This window comes from Pholcus phalangioides, unplaced genomic scaffold (assembly GCF_987345545.1).
Source record: "Pholcus phalangioides strain wild (caught in Gottingen) unplaced genomic scaffold, Ppha-v1.0 ptg000012l_1, whole genome shotgun sequence".
Classification (NCBI taxonomy): Eukaryota; Metazoa; Arthropoda; class Arachnida; order Araneae; family Pholcidae; genus Pholcus; species Pholcus phalangioides.
The window spans coordinates 10964206-10975750 of NW_028301605.1; the positions used below are offsets into that span (position 1 = coordinate 10964206).

The 11545-nt window shown below is 37.5% G+C and overlaps 1 protein-coding gene across 2 annotated transcripts in view; it reads right to left on the reverse strand.

Annotated features, from left to right (window-relative positions):
* The window catches only part of LOC149079523 (L-gulonolactone oxidase-like), a 32343-nt gene extending 21094 nt beyond the window's left edge, over nucleotides 1-11249 (reverse strand). Inside the window, exons 1-4 of one of the 2 annotated variants that reach the window (XR_016193674.1) lie at nucleotides 11119-11242; nucleotides 7383-7484; nucleotides 5673-5798; nucleotides 1674-1771 (exon numbers count right to left, since the gene is read on the reverse strand). Coding sequence is in view for 1 of the 2 variants with exons in the window: in XM_089240167.1 (XP_089096293.1) it covers nucleotides 1674-1771; nucleotides 5673-5798; nucleotides 7383-7484; nucleotides 11119-11133 (341 nt within the window). In the remaining variant the exon portion in view is untranslated. Of the gene's footprint in view, nucleotides 1-1673; nucleotides 1772-5672; nucleotides 5799-7382; nucleotides 7485-11118 lie in introns of both variants that reach the window. The other variant, XM_089240167.1, reaches the window with a different exon arrangement.
* Between the last annotated feature and the right edge of the window lie 296 nt (nucleotides 11250-11545).

An 11545-nucleotide genomic window follows, 5' to 3' on the forward strand; every position in this document is an offset into this window, starting at 1 on the left:
TAAAAACTCTCCAGTGATATTCATATTGCCATCGTACAAACTCAAAGAAACAGAGTCATTTCAGTCACATCTTGAACATCCAAAATTTCATTAAGGGCTGTTAAAAAACAATGTCAGTTGAGGATATTACTTCCAACTGGTCACACAAATTATCACTTATTACTGTTATTCTTTCATCCACAATACGTCTCGATATAAAAAATATCATGAAATGTGCTCACATATATTAAAGCAGATATTTTCTGTAGCACACATTTTTTATACATTATCATCCATTTTTTTAACCAAAGAACCATTGCTAAAAAGCTTGGAATTTTTCGTGAACATATAGCTGATTTCATATATGTAGAGTCGGCAGTGAGAGTGGCTAATTTTTTTTTTTTTTTTTGACGTAAATGCTTCACACTTTTTATTTTAAAAAATTTGAATTTTATTTTAATTTTTTTTCTTTTAAACCAATATTTTTTTATCTTTTTGGGACATTGGTAGCCTCCAATAGTTCCTTCAAGGACCATGAGTTTGACACCCCTGCCATAGCATGTTGTGTGTGTATATACGTGTGACCCTATCATTCAAATATTTTCCAAATAATGAGTGTTTCGTGTTCTAATGGTACCACCACCTGTCTTCAATATGAAGAGTGAAAGTGGCAGATGCCTGAATTTTCATGTAATGTAAGTATCATGTTGAAGGTCCAGATTATGACAAAATTTTAGCTTTAAAAAAAATAGCTATTAAAATTTTAAAAATTTGTGCAGCTAGAATAACAAGCGTAAGAAGAAAACTCCAAGCTATTCATTAATATAACAAAATTTCTCAAAATAAAGGATGGCCAACTAGCTGCACAAATGGCACACCATGGTATCAAGAGTGGCACATGAACACACTTCAAAAACTTTCTGAATCAAAAAAAAAAAATGTTCTCTACTCTTAAAACAATCCTTTTCTTATGAATGATGGACGTAAAACCAATATTTAGTATGGTAGGTGCTCTTAAAATAATAATTATGTTATGACTTTGCATTCAATGCACTTCTGTTTTGTTTTTCCACCATTTGGACATAGCTGTTGGATGCCCCATGCGCACGGAACTCAGGACCATACACATGGGGGGGAACATGAATTGTATAATATAATTACATTGTATATCTATGAATTTTCAGGGGGAAGGCTATGTCTTCTTACAAAGTTTATTGAGGAGGGCCCAAACACAGTGTCCTTTAGTTCCAGTGGTACGGTGTAGGTAAGATGAACTTCCGATATATATGTACATACACAATCTGCATTGTGATAACCAAATTTATGACTCAAAAATAAAAACAATTTAGAAATCAAAGGAGTGATAAACTGAACATTTGTGCAAAAATTCAAGTACAGCCGAACAATATTTTACAGAAACGAAGAGAATGGTTGTGTCCCATAAAAACGGGACGTAAGGTCTGGGTGTTTAAATTTGTAAAGTGGCACATGCATCAAAAATAATCCTAGTTGTTGCACCGCTTGGGAAAAATTCGGCTGTCCATGCTCCAAATCATGCAAATTCGAGAAAGCAGGTCAATGGTTGTCCCAAATAACTTACCGATACCAAAAAAAACAAATGAAAGTTTCCTTTTAATGAATGATTAAAAAAAAATAATTTAGTTAATGTAACAAAATGTTTAAATACTACTTACACAGGAAGTGCAAGCTTATATTTAGGAAGGTGTATTTCATTCAACTCTTTCAATGTGACACCAGCTTGAACTGTAATCTGTCGGCTTTCCAAAGATATCTAATGAAATTTAATTTTTGAATTAAATTTAGAATACATTGAATTCAATAATAGAAAATTTTTAAAAAACTATAATCAAAGGGATATAGCTAAACAAATACTGTGGAATCTTGATACAATAATATTGTGTGAACCAAGAAAAAAATACCGTTGTAGGAGTGTTATTTATTATACTGAGAGGCAGCATTATCATCCACTACCAAATTCATATATATTGGATGTGTTTCAAAGACTAGTCTTTCAACATTTGTATTAACCAAGTTTGGCTTTACTTATCTAGAATTATTGTTTCAATTTTCTTTTTCGCACATGGTTAACCCATTAACACCCAGGGTCCTTATTTGAGGACAATGAGAAATTGACTTTGTAAAATATTATAGACTTGCAGCTAGATCTTGTAAATTCGATTGCTTCTAGGTGACTCCCGCAAGTTCACCATATCTACAGACAAAATGATCGAGAGTCGAGATTCTGCACCCTGATTGGGCGAAACGAAGGTTGCCGGAGCGCTATCTGTTTGGCTACTTCCCCTTTGCTTGGCTAGTTTCTCTTTCCACGTCGTGTCATTCTTTATCAGTGATGGTAACTTGTGGGAAAAATTTTGAGTTCAACAAGCAAAAGAATTTTTTGAAAAAAATAAAAAATATTAATACAATGTAATACTTTTTTATTGTGAAATACTTGTCTAATTTTCACCGGTAGATGGCAGCACATTTATGGTCTGCCTATGAATTTACATGTATACTAAAGAAAATTTAAAGACGATCCCGCCAGGCTTGGGGGAGTTTGTGTTAAGATGGCACTGTTCCACCCGTGTAAGGCATACATAGACAAGTTCCGGGGGAAGGCCACGATGATATGCAATATATAATGGTCGCCATGGCCCGCAAGGTTAGGTAGGGCCCGGGACAATCATTTCCCTTCATGCTAAAAATTCACTGTTGAAGGGCCCAAGAAAAGTTTGGTCTGCGGGCCCACAAAATATCCCAGCTTAGGGGCTTTGCTTCAGGCTGTGGGGGCCATGAATATCCATAATCACCGGATTTATTACATTTACGATAACTTACACAAAAAATATATAGGTTACCCCACATCCTTCAGCTGGTATCTTTGGCGTCCAACCCCCCACAGTAAATTTGTTCTGAGAAAAATATAAAAAAGTTAAAAGAATCATCCTGAGCTCTGTCAGACCCGTAATTGTGGGTGGACATGGGTCACCAGCATAGACGGAGATAGACTTGAACATCTGGGGGAACACGATGACGTCAATTCATATATTATATATATATGCCTACGGCTGGGATCTCAGGGCCGCAACCACCGCCCCCACATGGGCGGGGCTGACAGGGCTCTAGCTCTGGGACCCGAGACAATACTCATAATTCTTTGCTTTTTCACGCTATAAATCAACTATAGAAGAACCCGTGGAAAGTCTGGCCAGGGGGGGGGGGTAAAAGATCCCAGACTGGGGGCCATGGCCGCAACTGGGGAGGGGCAGGTGGATCTGGTGCCCCGGGCGCTGAACCAGAAGGGGGCGCCGAATTCACCTTTTAACTGTTTCTTCTAGATCAAGGGGCGCCTAAATGGCGGCTAGCCCCGGATGACGAAGTATCTAGTTGCGGCCCTGCTCGGGGATTCAGACATCTCAGGAATCAAGTTTTGCCAGGGCCCTGGGCATGGCCCCCCACGAGGGTGGGGCTGACAGATCTCCAGCCCTGGGGCCCAGGAATATGGACAAGATGGCCTGGGACGCTTCTCAGTATTTTTCACGTTATAAATTCATCACATAGGGGCCCGTCAAACATCCCAGCCTGGGGAGCCCTGCTCCAGGATGTGAGGACCATGGCCTTGTGCAAAGCAGACATTAAATACGGTGACATGAATACGGGCTTCCCCACCCCTCAACTTGGGGGAGGGAATTTTTTTTATTATATAATCTGCACTAATAAATCCGCGTGAACCGAATAGGATCATTTGCGGTCGACAGAAACGTAAAAAAACTTAATTATGCTAGGTGTTTGTATTTTCCTAGCATGGTGCATCTGTTCCATCGTTTGAATATCCACATATTTTTGCCTGTTTACACAATAAAAAAGGAAGAGAAAAAGCGATGAAATGAAAAAAAAATGATTATTTCTTGAAATTAATGTTCATATCACAAAAAATCCAATGAAAAGGTGGGGGGAGGGGGGGGGCTTTTCTTTTCAATATTTGCTATTCCGCTTCAAGTATTTTTTTCCCGTGGTATTTATGTTAGGATGTTTGCTAACGTTATTATTTTGTCGCCAACGATAAATGGCCAGGCCTGACCACCCTCTACTAAATTAACCAATCAGGGAATAGAATACGGGCTTCCGAACATTTTGTCTGTAGATATCGTGAACATGCGTACCTCCCCTACACAGGCATTGAAAAAAAAAAAAGACTAGAGTAATAATTTCTTGTTTAGAAATGAGCTCTTCGATTTGTTATGTTTTTGTGCCCCATGGGTGCTTTTTTTTCTGCCTCATATCATCAACATAATGTGCTTACAAGTAACTATTTTTTAATTGGTTGTTTGGAGTACAGTCCATTGTAAATAAATAACACAAATTGATTTTGATTTCACTCCATCTTCTTTTTCAAATATGTTGTCATATTTTACTGCTTTCAATTGAAGATGCTGGGCATTTAAGACAAGTTTTTCACACTTAGAGGGCTAGTAATAGTTTGGCCTATCCTATCATTAAAATATATGGTAAAATATTTTGTTGCTTTTATATTTTCTATGATCAGTGATACTGAAACATGAGTCTTTTCCATAAATCGAATGTTTAAATAATTCTGATTCAAAAATTTGTAACCCTCTAAATAGCTTTTGAATGTCTGTTTTTTTTTTGTTGTTTTTTTTTTTTGGAGGGGGCAGGAGTTGATATGAATAGCAGATATTATTGCTATTCCTACTGACATCAATAACATTATAGATAAGATATGTTTTTATGGCACAATACTGGACAACTTTTGTATTAATATATTAAAGATTAGAACGTTCAGTTGAAACACTTGTGGAGCTTTCTACCGAACAGAGACATGATCTGATTCTAAGAAAAACTGTCAACTATTCAACAAAAGTTAAAATTGTCTCAAATTTTGAATTGACTGAGGAAGATACAGAAAGTCCATTGCATTCCCATATTTTTCAGGTTGTCGTATCTTATCCTAGCAAACAAGACGATTGGGTCACTAATGAGGACTCAGAAATAGATATGATGAATTATTCCATGTTCTGAAACGTCTAATTTTATTTCAAATTTCTTATTAATTTCTTTGATAACACTAAAGTCATGTTAAATAATTTGAACAGGGCATCCACTGTCAGGCCATTTTTCTATATGCTGAACTAAAAGGTCCAAAAGTGAGTTAGATTCCAGTCACATTTATCCATTGATGAAATGATTGCATATTTCAGTCAAAACGTTAAAGCAATTTATGGAGTGGAAACCTATTAAATCTGGTTACAAATTGTGTGGAAAAGATGCATATTGCTACAATGCTTATGTCTATGGTAGTAAAATGAATTTGAAAAAAAAAATCTAATTTTGGGATGATAAATTTATTTCACGCATAAAAATCCTGATAATAATGCTGATTGTGTTACAATGAAATTTTACATAATTTCATTATGTCAGCATCTGACCCAATTCGAGGCACAAAAAAAATATTCAAGTGAGAACTTGTGGCCGTGTCTATGACACAGCCTACACCAATTTTTTGTTGTTTTTTAATTTTTGAGGTATAGAGTTTTTTGAGAAAGAGAGATTTGACCGCATGTCTTTCAAAGCTTTGAAGTGAAAATAGGATTTATAAATAAAAAATAATGTTATTGATAATGCAATCAACAATAAATTTAGAAAATACTCACAGAAACAACTTTGTTTAGGTTCTGGAGGCTGACCATGTAGTCATTGGTGCACGCAATATCCGAGGGAGAATGACCTCGTCCAACTACTTTGACCTTCTTCTGCTCATCTCGTGCAACTTGCAATATCTTTAAGAAACAAAGATTCAAATCAGCACAATTGTGTTCATATATTTGTACACATCAAACTCATTATAACGTTAACGAAGATGAAAAGTTGAGCAAAATTTTCGTATGAGATAATCTCAATTATATCTGGCTGAAACGACTATGATAAGTTTAACCACTTTACGATCAAAGAATGTAATATTGCAGCCAAACACCAGTGGAATGAATTCAAACAAAAATTCACTCTGTTTTCTTTCCCTCTTTCCCGATCATCCCGAAGCTTTGTTGCAACCTCATAATTTTTTTTCATTTTGGTTTTTTGCATACACTGATAGTGATTTTTTCCCTCACATAAGATTACCTTTCCTGTGAGAGTGAAAGAGAGGTAGGGTGAGGGTGAAAAGAAATCTAACTTTGTACATACATTCTTATCACCTTATCTTTTATCATCTTACTCTTTTATTTTGTGTTCCCCCCCCCCCCTCCCTTTTTCTAAAGTGTGGTTAGGTTAGGACAAGGCTACTATATTTATTGCTGATTCATCATATACAGAGCATCCAAGTTCCTTGCCACTTTGCTTGTAAGCGAAGGTTAACGGAAAATAACTAATGGTTAATAAACGAAATAGTTTTCAAGACATTGGGCGATTGCTGTTGAGAGATTTTCTTACATCTAATTCTAACAATGTCACGCAAGTCAAGCTGGTAAATCTATCATACTGAGCCACTGCACGAATGGAAGATTTCGATCACTCCTAAATAATCAGGATTGTATCTAAGATCTTTTTTAGGAAAGAAAATTTTAGAAAATTAGAAGCCAATCATCTACATTCAGAGTTTCTCAACCTTTCTGAATCCAGGCACCAATGAAATGTCTGAAACAATTTTACGGACCATTTGTGTCTCGCATTATGGAACATTCCTGTAATTTCAGTCGTTTCAATTTTTTATTTTAATTTATATATACATTTATCGTGTTTTTCCAACAGTGCTTTTATTTAAATTTGTAAATTTGCTAAAGTTGTGAATACACAGCATTTAAAAAAAACAGTATGTAAATTGTATTATGATAAAAAATATAGATATTCATCTCCCATACTGGTCAGGTTCAGCATTTTTTCTGCAGTTTCTGTACAGCAATTTTAGTAAAAATTAGTGATACTTCCGGCAACATTCTTTTTTGTGACAATCGGTTACATATCCAGTATTTCACCCTATTTAAGATCTGAGTTTACCATATTTTTCTCAATGAAATATGGTCATTTGATCATTTGAATACTTTTTCGTGCATTTTACTGTGATCTGTAACAGCCCTTTATTTCTCTACCCTTCAGCAATTTTAAAAGTAAACAGAAAATGGCATTTAAGACAATAAATTCCTTTTACGGTACAATTTTGCGATATCCTATATTTACGCTCATTTTCCTTAACGTTCTTAATTGAACCCCCATATGGGTATTACAGCATTTGAATAATTTTTCCTTCAGTGAGAACTAAATCATCGAGTCTGCTCATGCGGACCACTCGTGCCATCGTCGTGGACCATAGGTTGAGAAACGCCAATCCAAACTTATAACAATTAAGAAATCACAATCGTGTTAATTACCTCCTTCAGGTCCTCTTCCGTCTTCGGTGCAAAAAATAATTCTGGCTTGCAGGAGAATGTTTTAGACCAATTCAAAATTTCAACGCCTTTTATTCCACTGTTCTGAAATATACAAGCATAGATCAGTGAATTTTGAAATATCTACAGTTTTTACAAGGTAATTTGCAATAAATACAAATCAGGATAACTAAATTCTAATATACTTGCACTTTAAGACATTCGCACCTATTGTACGGGTAGTGTACGCTTCAGCCCCCTTCAAAAAGTCGCCAAAAATAACACTCCCAGCACTCATTCAGCTGTGGCATCGGCTATGACAATCAACGATTATTTCCCCTGTCAACACACCTCCTTATATTTTCTTTTCCAGCAGAAAGTTTCCGAAGCGGCAGCCTCATTTTCTTTTATGTATTGAGAACTAGGTGGTGGGGAGAAGACTGCATGGAGTTGCTGTCCATGGTTTTTTATACTTCTCGTAAGGAATTCTGGACTTTAAGCTTGCCTGTTCCATCTAAAATTTGCTGGCATTTACTACACTTTTTTTTCCTCATTAACATTTGAAAATGTACACATTGTATGTATATAATGATTTGTATGTCATTTGTTTTTTCACAGGAACAAATAGGGAGGGTGAAGTGTATTAAATAGGCAGCAGCATCAGTTTTTATCACAAAACGGTCATTTTTAAATGGCATTTGTCACAAAATAGTTATTTTTAGGCCACATTTACAATGACAAACACTTTTAAGTAACTTATGATGCCAAATCGCCACACTGGTTACCAAAAATGGTTACTTTTGACAAGCTAAATGGTCACTCCATCATTGGTTGGCCACATTTCAGTCACTCAACATTAAATGGCCACTTTTTGATCATTCTATGGCCACTTCGACACTAAATGGTCATTCTTCCATCACTCTGCCCACTTTTCACTCACAATGCTCATCTTCGGCCACTTTTCACACAAAATGCTAATTTTTGGCCACTTAGGAGCCACGCATGTTTCAATTCAAGGAAAACAATCAAAATTTTGAGAACTTGGTCACTCTTTGATGTTCGTAGACATGCTGATGTAATTTCCGATAGTTTTGTAGGTTAATATATGGTTTATGGTTTTTTTGTCACCAAGTTTTTGAGGCCAAAACAATAACATGCCGCCAACATCAACCTCCCAGGCACGTTTTCAGTTAATATCGCCCCACTGCTATAACCCAAGCAAATACAACCAAACTGGGTGTGGCAATAGAAAAAATAATAGCCAAATAGGAGCATGCCATATACTTTTCTTTCCAACAGAACACAACTTTGGTCTATCGCCATGGGCAATCTACTACCGATTGACTGTGCCAGACGTGTGTATGCGTGTGGAGTACCTAACAATTTGAGTGTGTATCTAGTGATATGAGCGGTTTTTAGTGCTGCCACCTATATTTAAAATTGTGAGTGTAGTGTAATGATTGAATATTTGTAGTGATGTACGCTTATTGTTGTCTGTGACTATCTCAGAGATCGTCCAGCCATCTGAGAAAGAGCACAAACCATCCCAAGATGGTGTCTGAGCAGTCAGCGGTCATGTCTGTCGGTAGCTCTCTGTGGTGAGACTTTTTAATGGGGCAGATCAGCTCGCATTTGCACCTCAAAGTTGAAAATCACAGGAAACTACCACTATTGCCCAGGTGGGGTTCGAACCTGGACAATCAAGTAATCATTTACATAAAACTTTCAGCGCCAATATTAGTCGCCATGGCAGGGTGGTAATCGGCTTTTGAAAAGCCCTGACATACGCATTCACAGTAAAAAAAAAAATTGTAGATACTGGCGGGACAAAAAAAATTCATCCGCAAAAGAGGGTGGGTGACTGTTATAATCAGGGGTTTGAAATCCATACTTTTATTAACACAAGGAACTTACTACACTCATGTCCATAAATTAAGGATAATGCCAGCTCCGGTAAATAAAGGTTCAGAAACAAAACAAACGTTACTTATTCATAAAGCCCATTTATTAAACAAAAGATAAAGAACAAAAACGATGTTATATGTATGACACCGTTCATAAAAACTACAGTTTTTGCTCCCTGGAGCAATTGCAAAAAATATCTCCTTTACAAAAACTTACTATTACATGGTTGGTATGATGGTTAATACATTGTATGTCTCCCATGCGATGAAATACAGTCCGTACAACGCCTAGGCATGCTGAGTATCAAATTATCGATCTGATCTTGGGGAAGATCACTCCACTCAGGAAGCAATGCTCTCCAGAGTTCCGGTACACATGCAGGAGGTGGTCGACGGGCTGCAACTTGTCGGTCAAGCATGTCCCACACATGCTCTACCGGATTCAAGTCAGGTGAGAATGCTGGCCATTCCATACGGGTTATATCCTCAGATTCAAGGCATTCGTTTACGATGTGAGGACGGGCATTATCATCCATAAACACAAATTCTGCGCCCATGGCACCCCTAAAAAAATGTCATGTTGTTCCAGAATGATGTAACGATAAATTTGGGCTTTCATGGTTCTGGTTTGAAAAAGCAGATCTGTTCTGGAACCCAGTATAATTCCACCCTAAATGAGCAATGCTGCACCACCGTAATGGTGTCGTTCAATGATGTTGTCTTGGTGCTAACGGGTACCTGGCGTTCTCCATATGAAAGTTTGATGTGAATCAGACTGCAAGCTAAACCTGGACTCATCAGAAAACATCACACACGCCCACTGTGACGATGTCCACATTGCATGTTCTCTACTCCAGGCTAATCGCTGCCGACAGTGAGTTGCCGTGAGCGGAACACACCTGACAGGCCTGCGAGCATATAGACCAATATCTCCCAAACGTCTGTACACGGTTTACCTTGAAACTGTGGTACCCGTGGCTGCAGATAGCTGAAGAGACAGGTCGGATGCTGTGCTCAGTCTGCTTCTTTTGGCAGTTACTGCCAAATACCGGTCTTCATTCAGCGTTGTAACTCGGGGGCGACCTGTACTGTAACGTCTACTGACATTTCCGTTATCTTGGAATCGTTGCCAAAGCCTAGAGATGACACTTTGGGCAATTCCAAGTTCCTCGGTTACTTCCATCTGAGTACGCCCACATTCCAGGCGGCCGATAATTCTACCACGTAAAAAAATCATCCACATGTGTCCTCTGTGTCATAACTATTTGCTTATGGCACTGAGCGCCTTACAGAACTCTTGTGGCAATTTTAATTCTTTGCCACCATTCCTTATATACCCCCCCCCCTTACACTCTCGTCATTGTGACGTACTATCGGCATCATCTAGTGGCTTCCTGAGATTTGCATATCATTCTTGCAGATGTGTGTGATAATTCTACAGGTGAAATTTTTACTTTATATTTCGATTTCCGTGTGATTCTGAATTATTCTTAATTTATGGACATGGGTGTATTTGGCCGCAAAAGAGGCATGACTGCATCTGATTGGGGAGTCCATTAAAAGCGGGTTACACTGTATACTGATAGCAGGAAGTTAACTTTATAAATTATTGGCTTTAATGCAAAATGAAATTCAAAACAAATTCAACTACAAATCCATTCGCGCACATTTAAATAACACTTTGTTATTTCAGAAAATCTTGGGTAAATGAAAAACGCAAATAGCATGCCGTGTTTGACAAAACATGTGTTGGGCATGACAATATAAATGCAACAATCGAATAACAATACTTTGTGATAAACTCCGTTATTAAGGACATAATAATAATATCTAACCTTAATGTCACCCATCACACAAATAATTGTTACAAACGGGTTTGAAATATCCCGCTTTCCACCGCCGCAAAATTGTCAATATTAAAGGTATTGTTAGCTTTTGTTTACACCATTTTTATTTTTCTGCGGTCAGTTGCGACTTTTTTGGTTTTTCAGCCGATCACGCTTGAAATTATACGAAGACCATACGTCCTGTATTTTACAGGAAATTTACATATTTATAATAGCATTACTTAGGGGCCGTTCAAGTATTACGTCAACAAATTTTCAGTCATTTTTGCCCCCCCCCCTTCTCAGCAAAATTCGTCAGCTCTGCCTCTTACCTCTTAATCATGGTCGGTCGGAGATACTGGGTCCCCCCCAGTCGCATCGAGGGGAGGGAAGGGGTTTCGGATTTGCTGACTTTTGGTGATAAAGGGGGGGGGGG